Source organism: Tinamus guttatus, unplaced genomic scaffold, assembly GCF_059628265.1.
Source record: "Tinamus guttatus ecotype Peru unplaced genomic scaffold, ASM5962826v1 Tinamus_guttatus_pri_ptg000397l, whole genome shotgun sequence".
Taxonomy (NCBI): Eukaryota; Metazoa; Chordata; class Aves; order Tinamiformes; family Tinamidae; genus Tinamus; species Tinamus guttatus.
Genome location: NW_028288931.1, coordinates 2,741,039 through 2,756,024, shown reverse-complemented (window position 1 = coordinate 2,756,024; position 14,986 = coordinate 2,741,039). Strand labels below are relative to the sequence as shown.

At 51.8% G+C, this 14,986-nt stretch overlaps 1 protein-coding gene across 1 annotated transcript in view; it reads right to left on the bottom strand.

Moving 5' to 3' along the window:
- Positions 1 to 782: 782 nt before the first annotated feature.
- The window catches only part of ARID1A (AT-rich interaction domain 1A), a 53,275-nt gene continuing 39,071 nt past the window's right edge, over positions 783 to 14,986 (bottom strand). The window contains 11 exon segments of the mRNA XM_088531156.1: positions 783 to 3,744; positions 4,510 to 4,640; positions 4,932 to 5,799; positions 6,843 to 6,939; positions 7,049 to 7,174; positions 7,347 to 7,497; positions 7,685 to 7,857; positions 8,136 to 8,268; positions 11,959 to 12,166; positions 12,685 to 12,894; positions 14,837 to 14,946. Coding sequence (XP_088387282.1) covers positions 2,020 to 3,744; positions 4,510 to 4,640; positions 4,932 to 5,799; positions 6,843 to 6,939; positions 7,049 to 7,174; positions 7,347 to 7,497; positions 7,685 to 7,857; positions 8,136 to 8,268; positions 11,959 to 12,166; positions 12,685 to 12,894; positions 14,837 to 14,946 — 3,932 coding nt within the window. The 3' untranslated portion in view covers positions 783 to 2,019.

Genomic DNA, 14,986 nt, shown 5'->3' with positions numbered 1-14,986 from the left:
GAATCACGTCAGCTTGATTCTGGCACAATTCCTCCCAGAAATAGGAAGTTCCAGGAATGCGGCCAGGGGCTCTGGGAACCGGATGCTCCGCAGGGGGACGACACGAGGCTCTCGGAGCAGAACGATTCCTCCCCAAGAACCTCCATCCTTTGGGCTCTGCTTGAAGGAGTTCCGCACAGTTCTAGCCTCTCTGCTTCTGTTATTATTTGCACATAAAGCTTCGCGCAGAATAAAATCCCCCTCTATTAACCCATGAAAAAAATGGGCTGATTTTCATACGAAGAGACTGAATTTGGGCGGTTTGCTGAAGGACACTAGAATCTGTCTGCTGGAAACCCCGTCCTTTGGAGGAAGTCAGAGCCCACGTAGCAGTTCCAAGAAAACGTGAAAAGTGCTGGGGAACGGAATTTTCCCGTTTTAGAGCCGAATGGGAACCGCCTGCCTCCTAAAACACGTCTCTCTCCACCCTATAAACCGAGCGCCGATGGTTCCTGGCCAGAGCTTCACCTTACGCTGCAAAATCGCCCCGCGCACGAGCAGCGCTCAAGTGGAAGCCCCATCGCCAAAACAAGCAGAATTAAACCCAAAAAGCCAGACTACGTTGCAACAGGGTTTCTAGAAGAAAGAGCAGACTTTGCTATCCATACCGGCTGCCAAATAGGACCCCTGAGACCAGCACGTTCCCTGCAACATTAAATCTACGTCTCCCTCACAGCACTGAACTGAATTCTCCATTCTGCTGATCAAACAATCAGACAAACAAAAAAACCCTTACAAACATCTTACCAAGATTTAATGTACATTTATTCTTAACACGTGGAACATATAGTATAAAGATTTCATACTGAATAAATGATATTCATTAAGCCAAAAAAGGAAAAAAGGGAGGAATTTACATCAAGTTTTTAGCTACATTGTCTGAAATACAAATATGCAGAATTCATCACTGAAAAATCTCAATTGTGTTTCTTCATCAGGAACTTCAACTGAACCTAGAACTTTTTCACACCTCGATTAGAAAGAAAACAAAAAACAGGAAAAATAAACTATAAGTTGATTGGCTGCTGAGACAGCAATGACTTTATACACAGAGACCTGTACAGCATCCTCCAGGGAGGGATGTCTGGCAAGAGATTAAATAATTGTGTCTCGCTTTTGCAGGTCATCAACTCGTTAACTCGTCATACTATAAAGGGGCAGGGAGACGGGGACAAAACTGCAAGGAATCTTAGGGTATGTGCAATGTACAACGTCATATATATATACACACGTGGCAGCGGTCAGGCTGCAGCTAAAGGTTAAAACCAGTTCTAAGAGGTGATCTCAGGGTTATTCATACAATCAAGGAGGAAGAGAGAAAGAGGTCAGGGTGTTGTAGGTTCACACATGATACTTTGGGGGAAAAGCCTTTTTTTTTTCTCCTCAACAATAACTAAAAACATTTTTAAAAACTACAGCTTGTTGCTGACCCAGCGTCTTTTTTTTTTTCTTTTTCTTTTTTTCCCAGGTGAGACGTTATTACAGTATGTTTACAGTTTAAGGTGTACAGTACATGAAGTCCTACACGCTACTGCACAGGCCTCCCTTGGACAAGGTCTGCTCACAACCGGTAACTTCTTGGTTCCTGCAAGATTGTGAATGTACAACGACAAACCCCACAGTTCAGCAGTCACTTTTGTCCTTCAGCGTTTACCATTAAAAACAGTTATGAAAGTGGCGCCTGTCAATGTGATTACACGGCAAGTCGTTTTTCCCCAAACTCACTGTAAACGACAGTAACTTTGGTTAAAATAAAAAAAGTCTTCTATGCAGACAGAACTTTGTCTCCTTTAATAAGGGGCTCGGGACAAATCTGAAGGGCAGGGGAAGGGGAGAGGGACGTCTTTCCCCGAGGGAGAAGCGGGACAGCGCAGGGCAGACAGTGGATTCTGAGGTGGTTTTGCATAAATAAAGGGCAACAGTCAGTTTCTAAGTTCTCCACTCACGCACACGCACACAGGGTCTCGGATCCCACAGCTGTCATGACTGGCCAATTAAAAACAGTACGTCACAAATAACTTGTGAAACCAAAGAGTTCATCAAAGGCGACACGGAGATGTCCAAGAGCCGCGACTCGTACAGCGTGAACTCCGAGTGGTTCTCGTCCACCTTGGCCAGGGCCAGCAGCGCCCGGGCGGCCCGGCGCATCATGTCCACGCTCGTCGACTCGAAGGGCGGGTTCTGCATGTGCATCAGGCCGGCCTGGCTCTGCTGGAACTGCGTGGCGGCCAGGCTGTCCTCCAGGAAGCCCAGCAGGTTGCCAATGCTGCCCTTCTGCACAGCAATGGCCCGCGCTGCCAGGCTGTCCCCCTGCGCCAAGTTGGCCAGCAGTACCACGGCCATCTCTCGGCACACCGGGTTCTTTCTGTCACTGAGGAAACGCACCATGGTGCTGTAGAGCTTCTCCAAGCGACTGAAGGGGGGAGTGGCGAGAATCAAATCCACGTTGTTGTCCTGGATGCTGAGTTTGCTGAGCGTTTCCAAAACCAGTCTCTGAGGGGAGAGGACAGCGTTCGGCCCCAGCGTTGGAAAGGGATCCTGCGCCTCTGCCGACGGACATACTGCCCAGTGGAGGAGTCCATCCAGGATAGGCAAACAGATGCTTTCCGGGTAAGGGGAGAGGTCCAGCTGGCCAGAAATGTTGGCCAACGTGACCAGGGTGTTTTCACGCAGCATCTCCAAGCAGTCCCACCACCACTCCACCTTGTTGCAGCTCACCCCTTGGTCCTGCTCCTCCTCTTTCTCATACGTCAGGGGTGCCTGTTTACGCTCTGGGTGCTTGTGGTGCAAGAGAATCAGTTTCCCTAGAATCAGCAGCAGCCCGGGGTGTTTGGACATTTCAAAGTCATTGCCCGGCACGAACGATAAACTCCTGATGATGTTGGAGACGCAGACGCAGCGCTTGGCCAGAGAGTCCTGCCAGTCCAGGAGCGTGCAGAGGGGCGTCTCGTCTTTACTGTGAGGCTCATCCTCCAAAATTTTTATATTTCGGTGGCTCTGAGCTGGACTAATGCCGAATGGGAACTTGCCGCTTTCCTTGGCGCTTTCCGAAGCTCTGGTTTCTTCCTCCTCATCCGCCAGGGAGCCCGGGCGTGCGGAGAGCATGTCGTCCATGGTGGCCGTTATCCTCTTCTCCGAGGAGCCGTCGGACGCGGCGGGCTCTCCTTCCCTAGTGCTCGTATTGCTCTCAGCTGCTGAACGTTTCCTCAAGACGGAGTTGCAGGAAGCTCGTTTGTGAGTGAACAGCAGCTCCGTCTTGCTCTCAAAGTGGGTCTGAATGTGCTCCGTGGTGTCTCCGCCGCCGATCCGCCAGTGCAGCAGGCCGCTGTCGAACTCCTGCACTCGCCCCAGCTTGTCTGAATAATCTACCACAAACGGGTCGTTTTTCTGCACCACCTTCACTGGGAGCTTGTCAAATTTGCTAACTAGCTTCTCCTCGCTGCTCTCTAGGGGTGCTTTGTCCTTGCTCGCAAATGCAGCCTCCTCCTCTTCCTCAGCCTCCTCCTCCACCTCGCAGTTCAGGCGCCGTGGTTCGTCATCTTCGTCCCCTTCTTCATGAAGGGGACTTGAAGCCCTGCAGAACCTTCCAGGATCCAATAGTGTTCTCTGCCCCGGGTCTCCCACCTCGTATTCCTTCAGGATTCCGAAGATCTCGATCAGGCAACGTCGGAAATACTCCACCAAGAGCTCCAGCAAGCCCGGCAGCTACAAGGGAGGAGAAAAACAGGAGGGGAAAGAAGGGAAGAGTGATCAGAATCCAACTTAGGCCAGCATGAGCAATGGGAAAGCAGGACCTGAAGGACCACGAGTTAACGCGGTACTGCTCATTAATGTGTCCCTTTTATGCTGCACTTGCAAAAGGGAGTTTTCTGTCCTCTGAAAAAGGAACGGAAACACAGGCACCGTTTTTCCAGTCCCCAGGACACGGACACAACCCCTGTGCAAACGCACCTCCGCTCCCGCCGCGTCGCCCCTCCAGCTCGTGCGCAGCGAGCCGGAGGGCGGCCCTGGGCACAGCAGCCTCCCCAGCACCGCGGGGCCGCGTCGTGCGGGGGCAGCTGGCCCAGGACGTTCTGCCTCTCCGCGGCGGCGTCCCGGCGTCGACAGAGGTAGCGCCGGGGCGCGCGGGCATCGGGAAACGCGGCAGCCTCCGGCCTTTGGCAGCGCCACAGCGGCTGGTTTAGCCTCCCTGCCCTCCCTCGGCTCCCGCGGGGTGACAGGCGCATCCGTCTCGCCAGAGAGGAGACGACAGGCGCTCGCGTGCCCATAAACACCGGGAATTCCCCGGGGCAGCGTGTTCCCAGCACGCAGCCGCCCAGGCCCGTGCTCCCCGGCCCCGCACACTCCGCAGGTGCGGGGACGCCCGGGACTTTGGCCTTGCAAGGGCACGAGCTGCCTTCTGCTCTCCTGCTGACAAAGTGTGTGAAATCAGCACTTCAAAGACACGTGTCGCAGAGCATCTGCACCCACCTGGCTGAGGTTGAAGGTCATTATGCTGTTGTCATCATAGAGCAGGATGTTTATGGTATCTAAGGCCCACGTACTCTCAGCCAACAGCCCAGACTTCAGAGACATCATCACTCTCCAGGCTTCAGGAGTTCCTGTAACATAAACACACGATACTTGCAGCTCCTGGAGCTTAAAAACAAAAAGGAGATACTCGATACTGCTTGCTGGTCCCATGAAGAGCAGAGCCTGGTTTAGGATGCTGGGCAAACCATCTGCACCAGCAACCTTCTACTGACTACACTGAACACGGGCACTGTAGCTAAAAAGGCAACTACCCTACAAACATGAGGTCCTTACAGAGCTGGGGCCAGCGCTCTACCAAAGGGCAGCAGCAGCAGCAGCTCTCGATGGGCACAAGCAGAGAAGCAGGAGCTCCCTCTTACCAATATCTTTTGCTGTCAGCCGCCTCCGCTGCTTCAACACGGGTTGCGTCGCTTCTACCGATCCCGGAGGGAAGGTGATGTCCCGTCGGATCATGGGAGGCTGTACAGCTGCTGGTGTGATGTGCGAGGCAGGCACCGGGGGTCCTGCCTTCTGCATTTTCATCCCCGAGTGCAGGAATGGAGATTTGCTAGGAGAAGTGCGGTTCTCCAGTGGTCTGGGCAGGGGCGCTGGGCTGGATACCTGAGGAATGTGATTCTGCATGCTGGGGGGGGCCTGGTAGTTAGACTGGGGGGGCCTGGTCATGGCGGGGACAGGGGCCGAGGGGCCGTACGGAGGCTGCCGGTTCCCGTGGGCGGGCCACGGCCCCTCGTGGTTGACCCGCTGCTCCGAGTGCAGCATCTCGTCCGTTCGAGTCACGCCGTGGTAGGCCGGCCCCTGCGGCGCCGCGCCGGCGCTCGGCCGGTTCGCGTAGCTGTAGCCCAGCTCGTTGCGGCCCTGCCACATGGCTCCCTGCTGCGCGCCCTCGGCGCCCGCCGGCAGCGGCGCCCCCAGCAGCTGCGAGGGCAGGTTCTGCTGCGCCGTGGAGCCCGGCGCGGCCGAGACCCGGTCGCGGCCGAATTGGAACGGGAACTGGTTCTGCGGCCCGGCGGCGGCGCGGCGCTCGGCGGCGGGGTAGCTGCTCCCGTACTGGTTGTACAAGTCCTGCTGCGGCGCCGGCTGCGCGCTCGGCGGCTGGCTGGGCGGCTGCGCCTGCGCCGGCGGCTGCGGCGGCGGGCCCTGCGCCGCGCTGTACGGCACCGAGTACATGTCGCCCTCGTGCCGCTTGGCGGGAGGGCCGTAGCTGCCGTCCAGCGGTCGCTTGTAATTCTGCGGGGGAAACAAGGGAGCGGCAACAGGAGAGGCGGGTGGTTAGAAAGAAGCAATCGCGCCCGCTGCAGAGCCACGGAGCATCCCCATGGCGTGGGGACACGTCCTTTCCCCCCGCTTTTCTTCTAAGCTACATCCGATCTGAAGTGAGATCGACCTGTCAGTTCCACAGAGCAAAGCCAATTCCTTGCGTCAGGCTGCACTGTTTCCTTGTGGATCCCACAAGGATGCCCTGGGGGTGGAAATCTGTCCACAGAAAGGACTTTCCTGTAGAAAAGGCTCAGCCCTACTGTACTTTCACCACAAACCAATCTGGATTTCAAAACACATCACTGAAAGGAGCAAGAACTGTTCTCTCCCTCTACTAAGTGTCAATGGAGAAAACAGTCAATTGCCCAAACAAAATTAAACCCCAGATCCCTCTTGCCTCCAGGGCTCTGTGTTCCTACTACTACCCAGTCAATTCAGAAGCTCTGCTGTCACGACTGGCTTCAGATGGAGCTCTAGGACTTTAGAGATGACAAGTGCCAGAGAAACTTGAACTCTTGGCTCAGGGCCCCGTGGCTCTGGTTGCAGAGCCAAACTGCAAAGCAGTTAGGTTTATTCTTAGCACAGCTCTGCAAGTGCCCTCTCTATACTCTCCTCAACCTGAGGACTCAGAATTATCAGGAAAATATTATGGGTCCTGGCACTGACACAAAGAGCAAGTTATATATAAGGATTATAGAAAGAGATGTACATTCATTCAAACTCTCCCCAGATGAAAGCTCTGAGGAGGAGCAGCAATGGGGCGACAGGGGAGCGGAGGCAGCTCTGAAGCCTTCGCCTGCAGGCTCAGCAGGTTGTGTGAAATGATCCACCCCAAAGAGCTCACCAGAACTATCAAGGGCCAAGCACCTGTGAAAGGTACCTTCATTCTAACCCCTACGTGTCCACAAAGCCAACCCACAGCCCAAGGTGTCTTCATCCTCTGCTTCTCACACCTCACACAGGTAAAACTCCTCCTCTCTGTCAACCAAACTGGAAGCTTTCTGGTAACTTACCTGCTGTTGCTGCTGATACATGGTAGTTTGCTGGCTAGGGAAGGGGCTGCCCGAGGATGTGCCTTGAGTGGAGAATTGATTGCCATAGGAATCATGTCTAGAGAAGAAACAGACGTGTTACTCCTCTCATCAGAAGTATATTTCCTTTTAAACGGTCTCAAAGCTCCCCCCGTGGCAGGAACTTTGTGGCAATACCCTACACGGACCTTTGCTGCTGCTGCTGCGGGTAGCGGCTGGGCGAGTACATCCCCGACTCCGGGGTGGAAGGCATGATGTTGGGCTGCGGAGTTCCAGTAGCTAAACTGCCCTCAGGTCCCATGCCAGGCTCCGTCCTACACAGAAACAAAGGAAAAATCAGGAAAAAAAAAACCCCACACGTTCACTTAATTTCACTTTTGCTGCTCAAATGGAGAAGGAAGGTCAGGGAAGGCTCTGTGGTGAGTAGAAGGCCAACATTTCACACGTGTCAAGCAAACCAGGTTGACGCTGGTTTCGAGCACCCACCTCACTCTGTCGTAAGGACCGCCGTAGGAATAGTGTTGCCGCTGTCCCATGGCCATGTTACCCATCCCTGGACCTGCAGCACGATTGTAAGGGTCACCCATACCACTGTTGGGGCCCTGCCCTGAGGACATGAAGGGATCGCTTCCCGGGGCTGAAAGAAGGAAAGCAGGATCAGTATATATCATGTCAACACCAATCTAGAGACAAATCCCTTCTTCTAAGGGAAGGAGGGCAAGCAAAAGGTCTAAATACTCTGACAACACATTCCAGCGTGTGGCCAGATACAGGGATTAGCACTCATGCAAAAAAGGGAGAGGAGCAGGCAAAGACTTCCTCACCTTTCCTCATACTGCTGTAAGGATCTTTATTTGGCTCGTAAGACATGCGACCCATCATGTCGGAGGTATTCATGCTGGGCTGGTAACCTGGATTTGGAGTCATGGAGTTCCGCTTCTGGAACGTGGGATCACTGCCATCTGCAAAGGCATCCTGAAGGCCCACTGAGTTGCTTCTGATTCAAAAACAAACAAAGAAAACCCCAAACCCACAAACCAAGGTTACAGAAGCCCATGACGCTCTGCAGGATTCTTCACCTCATATGTTCTTCTGCAACACCCTCCCAGCCCCAAACCCCCAGGCACAAATCACACAGACACAGAGAGAGATGTGGAGTCAGTGGCGCTTCTGTGAGCCATTAACAGAGGAGGAAGGCCTTGGAGCCCCACGAGGTAGTGATGTGGAGACAACCTCGCGGCCACCCGGCTGGGAGAGGCTGCGATGGCTTCGTACCTGATGCCGGGCAAAGGGGGCATCTGACTGTGTGGGGTGGACGCTGGAGTTGGCGGCTTTAGATCTCCTCCCTCTGCCATGGAGCTGCTGGTGGACTGAGGTGTCTGAGGACCCTGCATGGAGCCTGAGCCCGCTGCAAGAAGAGAAACGACGCGTGAGCGGCTCCGTGCTTGACGGATGCAACCAGAACCTCCCGGGACAGCAGCCCCTACAAGAGGGTGCGAGGAATCCTTGAAGACAGTGAAGGTGAGACAGGGCTGGAGAACAAGGAGTCCAACGCTGCAGAGACGTCCCCCTGGGCCAGGCCCCCCAGGACCACCACACTCAGCAATGTAAAGCTCAGGACATGCTTATTTTTGCCAGGCCTCCGTTCTCAACCACGTGTCCCTTTATGCCCCTTGCCACCAGCGCGGTCACGCTCCCCAGGCTACCTAGGTTCCAAGGGGGAGGCTCTACAGTGCGCCATGAGGACGGGATTCTACAGTCCCGTCGCCTTCACAGTCGCTTTCCACCCAGGAAGGAGGGTAGAACTGAGCCCCCTCCTGCAGTGCCACGTCCTTTGTACGTGACAAACTGCAGCACTTCGGCTGAAGACCCCACGCAGCTCTGCACAAGGCTCCTCTGTCTGCCGTGCCCTTCCAGTGGGTTAATTCGGGCAGGTTAATTCAAGCACCACTCCCAAGGATTCCTGGAACAGGGAATGCCGGAGATGCCGGATCTTTTACTGAAAACTCGTCCGGCAAGTTCCTGGGCTCGGCATGCGCTGCTTTTTGCCACAGCGAGTTCCCAGCGAGTTCCCAGCGCAGTCCCGGGCCCCTCGTGCGGTGCCGCGCGCTGGGAGCTCCGCTCTGCCCCTGCAGCGGCAGCTCGCAGGTTCGGCCGCTCCTTGCAGCTGGCAAGAGCTGAACTCTTAATTAATGTTTCCATTAGTTACCAGCCCCGGCACCCGATATCCCTCAGCTTCAGCCCTGCTGCTTGATGAGTCATTTCAGCTATTCATTAAAATCCTCCGAGGTCACGTCCAGGCCATGTTTGTTTACACCCCACCTTCCTGGCACCCTGTCCTCGGCTCCGCGACTCCCTCCTGGCCCGGAGAGGTCTCCGGAGAAGGAAGGGCAGAGCCGAGCTCAGCGGGGAGCTTCATTCATGAGTCCTCCCCGGCGCTCTCCGTGCCCGGCAGCAGCCGCTCGATCCCCTCCGGCCCCCGGGAATTCCCGCTCGTCTCCAGTGCGTTACTGTCGCGGGCAGGAAGAGGCCCCCAAGACGCTCCCCGCGCGGCTGCCATTTGGTGTTTGTCCCCACCCCCTGCTGTCCCTCCCACTCACCAATTTACACCCGCTTGGAGCCAGGCCAATTCCACGCTCCGGGATTTAACACCCAAGCGCAGGCTGGTTCTATCTCCCTGCCGCTTGCAAGAAGGACCCAAGAAAGTTTGCAGGAAGCCCATGCTGAACACAAGGCCATACCCAGGCCGCTCCAGGCAAGGCCCTTCTGGAGGGATTTTGGGCTTTGGAGGGTTACGTATGCACACGAAGAGCATGAAAAACAGCTCTGGCATCAAGAGTTCTACCCAGACAAGAGCCCAGCCAGGCCTTTAGATGCTCTGCGGCCACAAAAAGTGATGTTTAAGGCAGAATCACACACTGTGAGCTTCACAATGCTATGCAGCTTGTTTTCACAACTGAGCGGGCTGGAAGGAGGCAAAGCCAATGCTGAAGGATGACAGAGTCTGCAAGGAGAGCGAAGCACGAGCCCCAAATCCAAACGATGGGGCTTCAAGTCCCGCTTTTCTCCACTTGACTTTCCACCAGGAACATTACTCAGCAAGGGTGACGCCTTGGAGGGTGCTGCCCTGCAGGGGCCTCAGCAAGCCCTGGAGCAGGAGGGCTCCTTTTGGGATTCGGTGCCTGGGACTCTGAGGCTCTCAGGCCAGAGCTGAAGTTGAGAGAGCAACTCACGTTGTCCCCAGCCTCCCAGGCTGCTCCTGGTGCAGGGGAGCAAGAGAGGAGGAAAAGCAGAGCGAAGCTGCAGCACGAACGCACTGTGTTACCCGGTAAAAGGACCCGAGCAACCAGCTGTGCTGCTCTGCACATTCCCAGGTGCAGACAAGCGCAGAGAGCAGTTTCAATGGGAAACACAGGACAGTCCTCTGGAACTAAACCTACAAACCTAGAGCGCCGCACGGATGCGCGGTCGGGGGTACCGGCCCTGCAAACCCCTCCTGCTCCAGTGCTACAGCAGGAGCTCAGTCTTACACAGCGCTTTGAAGCAGTCTGAAGAATTTTGTGTAGCATCTCTTTAGCTAAAACAAAATCAGAATTAATGCACCATCTAACCCGTTCCAGTGGGCACCAAGTGCTACAAGAAGTTTCAAGGGGTTTCCCAACCGCCTCAGCCCTGCGCAGATGGACTCTAAATGCTCTTCACATCTCTGTTCCTCTGCCTAGCATCTCGGTTGGCAAGAAAGAGTTTTTGGAAAGAAAGTGGGATGGGATTTGTGATGTAGTTTAAGTGGAGCTCAGGCACCACTTTAGCCAGAATATTAGTCTAATGACACAAAAGTCATTTTATCTTTCAAAATACACTAAGGCTGAATCCACACAGGGACAGGTTTCCTGACTATTGAAAAGACACAGTCCTTAAAAAAAATATATAATTCTCTGACAGAGGGGATAGTTAAATGTAGTTGCCACTAGTAGAGTGATATTCAGAAAAGGATACTGTTGATCAAGGGATTAGCAGGACTGAGATACAGCTGCAGTACAATCAAAAAAGGGTTCATTATCCCACTCCTCAGGAGCTAGACAGAGATCCCACATTTCAGAACCAAAAAGATTTTTTTTTCCCCAAACATTAGAGGAACTTCAAAGCAGACCAAGATTTTATTTCACCTACATGATCAGGTTCCCAAACCAGAAAAGGCAGCTGAGGGTTTTGCTTGTAAGAAAAACTGGAAAACTGAAGCTTAAAGGCTTGGCAAGTTCAGCAGCAACTCAAGCAACGAACTCAAGGCAAATGAGACCAAAACTATCAGAGTTCTGGCAGACGATAGTGTAACGTGCCCTGCTAGCCCAGCTGTTTTCTACTTTTTTGTTGTTGTTGTTGTTGTTCTGTTTAACAAATCAGAACTGGACTCTATGCTTAAACATCCAGAAACAAGAGATTCCCACTACATTTAGCATAAAGATTAATGGATTCCTAACTTTTTAAAAGTTCATTTTAAAACTCTCAAACCCTAGAGCATCCCACTCCCAAAGAGGCTCACAAAGGTCTCTGAGCACAGAGCCTCAGAAAAGCCTCACTGCCTCCTGCTAAACACTGAAAGAATTCCTGAGGAAGATGAGTGCACACCCACATCAAGCATTTACTGCCAGGAGGTAGTTCCTTGCATAGTCAAAGCAAGCACCACTTTTCTAGAAGGTTCTACAACAAGGACTGCTGCTAGAATACGCACAGATTGCCTCAAAAAGTTGACTTTAGACTCCCATATTGTAGTGATGCATCAGTAATCACAGAGGTGTGTGTATATGCATTTGTATATATCTATGTTTTCACTTTTAAAAAGACTTTGTACATGGGTGGGGGACGCAAAAAGTGACATATACTCAACAGAGGCTTGGCTTATTCCCAATATCACTCATTCCCACATTGAAGGAGAATTTAATCTATACAACTAACAGGAGATCTGATTAGGAGCAGACACAGGGACTCTGCAGAAGATTTCAACTGCCCCAGCCCACAGCACGGGGAGCCAGGCCTGCCGGCTGCACTCGATCCCCTGCTTCAGAGTCATCCCACCCCTGAAACCAGTGTCTAAACTCACCTGGAGATGGAGGTTGTATCTTGGTTTGTGACTTCTTTGAATCCGCAGCTGCAAAGATATCTGGAGGGGGGTCTTCACCTCGCTCAATCTTGCACTCGAAGGCGTACAGACACTGGATGTACTGCTTCTTCAAAGAACTGGCTGCGCTGCTGGACGTGCCCACGTTGAGATTTGTGGCTAGCTCGCGCCATTTCTTGTTTTTGTTGACCTGCACGACCAAACAAGAGACTCTCAACTCAAAATCCCAGCTACCTCTTTCCCGAGTCACTTTCTGAGAAGAAACCAAAACCTTTCAACTAAACAAAAGGATGCTAAATGGAGCATCTTTCGTAGTGTTGATCAACAAGGAGGGGCAAACTCTCCTCTTCTGAGAGTGAACGAGCAAACTTCTCTTTTCTCACCTCAAGAAAACAGTTTCAAAACAGGGATGGATAAGGTCAAGTGGCAAAATAACCAGCCACAGAGACAGCCAGATGCAAAGGCAGTCAGTGTCACCCATCTTTGCACTAGCCAGAGCAGAAGGGAAAGCTCTTGAAGTGGATCTCGCCGCCTGCCGTGACCAGACAGACATTTGGCTCACTTAAAGAGATGCTGGGTTTTATAAGCACTGTATGTTTTCTTTAAACCACCAAATGAATGAAACAGGCAGAAAAGGTGGTCATTCCTCACACCTAGCAACAAAGCCACCTGTGATTTCCGTTGACTTGTGACTACCAGAGCATTCACCTGAGTCAATCCTCCAATCTCCTTCACGGAGATGTAGAGCCGGTAAAGGTCCAAGGGTTTCCTGCCTACCGCTGGAAGGTTGGTCATGCCCATGGCCTTCTCTTCAGTAAAGGCTAGATACCGATCTACCCAGATCTTCCTTTCAGGCTCGCCACCCAGCTCGTAGAGTTTGGTGATCTTCTCGTTGGTTGTGGTAGAAGAACTGGACTTCTAGGAGAAACAAAAAGATATCAGGACTGAGCGCACAAAACCAGCCGGTTCACATCCAAGATGGTTTTAAAACCAGTCAGATGAAAGTTCAAGAAGTCAGAATTCTGCTGTTATATGTAGGCCTTATATGAGGCCTACACTTGTTTTAGATCAAGGTCAGTCTACAAGGCAAGCGTTACTTGACAAAAGTGTTAAGAAACCAGCTGCCGCTTGAGGAATTCACAGAATATCTCTTTAAAAATAAGTGAAAGGTTTTGGAAATGCTACAGAAACCAAACAAACCCCAAGGAGACTCTGCAGAGAGCCATCTCTTTGAGAGCTCCTCTGCAGACTTCCTTGCTAAATACGTGAGAAAAGCTTCTATTTCAACTGCAAATGAGCTTCCCATGGGCTGCTGCACTCTGCCATGGCGAATACTGCCCTCCAGTCTGTCCTTTTACCTAAGGAGGGGGTGCCAGAATAAACTGGCGAAAAACAGTGCAAGGAGAATAAAAATAATAATGTTCCAAGCAACTGCTTGACCGATATGAGGGGAACCTCTCCCAGATGATCTCTATTCCTTGACAGAAACGCAGAGGTCTCCTGCTATCCAGATGTGACACAAGTTCCCATATGGGCTTCCTATTGCTCGTGCATCAGTATCCAGGAAGCTGCAGCCAGTCTCAGTGCAACAAGGGCATGAAAGAGGCTGATGCCCCATCCTGAACATCAAATCGAACATCATGGTCATTAAGCCCAGCACGTGGTACTGGCCTCTTTGGGGAAAGAGCACAACAGAAGTAAAACTAACATTCCTGAACTCAAAAGCACTACTGTGTGCTTCATGTTGTGGAGGGAAGCCCGTCAGCACGAGATAATCCTTGCAGGCCAGGAGGACACAACGTCCCTTATTGGCCGCTTCCAGGAGGCTCCTCGTTCAAGAGCATTCAAGTCCTTATTTCTCATCAATAGAAAGGCGGCTACCAGAGCACATGAGCAGCAGTGGGAGAGCTTCGAAATCTTCCTGCACACGCCGGTACCACCGTCGAGCTTGCAGAGTGTATTTTCCTTCAAGTAGCAGAAAAATGAGACCAAGGGCTCAGGGTGAAAAATGGCTTTTTTGGAGGTTCTTTTGAAACCACAACAGTAACACCAAGAAAAAGACTCCCTGAAGAACTTGTTTGCTTCCTTTTTCTGGCTTTAATGCAGGGATTAGTAAGATGTTTGTTTGTGAAACAACTGCAGTGCTCCAGTTTACCACCTCCCAGCTGAGAGGTGATAACTGACTAATTCCAAGCCTGCACCAGAAACAAACCCAGGTTTGTTTATACTTCTCTTGGCAGTTTCATCATGACGGGTGATAATTCCTAAAACATGAAGTTGTTTTGCCGTTGAGTTTGATTACTCCCAAAGCGCTCAGAAACACTCCTGGAAGCCCTGCGAGGAAAGGGCTTTCCTTCAATTCTGAACTGAAGAGGTGATGAATTGCAAAAGTTAATTCTTCAATTGTGTGAATCTTCCTGGAAAATCCTCTTGGAACCACTGGCACAGCCTGAGCAGCCCCTGGGTGACAGATGCTTGTGTATTTAGAAACAGGGACCAATTCTCCAGGTGTATCAGGCATCCAGTAGACATTTTAGAGGTCCTAAAATCCTTTAGGTCTCTCTTCCATGTATGGTTTCCTAATCTAATCACTGGCAACTCCAAATCCTTTTTGCTTCCAGGTAATATGTTGCAAATATAGCCAGAGTCTAATCTAAAACACATTTCCACATACACTATGAGACACTTATTTCTCTAACGATGCTCCGAAGCATAACACAGCCCAAAAGAGGATATCCAACTCGCTCCCTACACCCTTGAGCAACCCAAGTCAACACGGATGATTTTATTGCCTTGGACACTGGGGAAGATAAGAGTCTTTTTTTTTTTTTTTTTAAATCAGAAAACAAAAACATTTTACCTTTGATTTGGATTCTGCTTTTGGTGTTCCATCTGCCTTATTGTTCATTTTAGTAGCAGGTGTCAATTTGACATCCGCAAGACCCATCATTTCAGGACTTGATGCCATCCCTAGAAAGTTAAAGAGAAGCTTTAACACTGAATTTAAGCC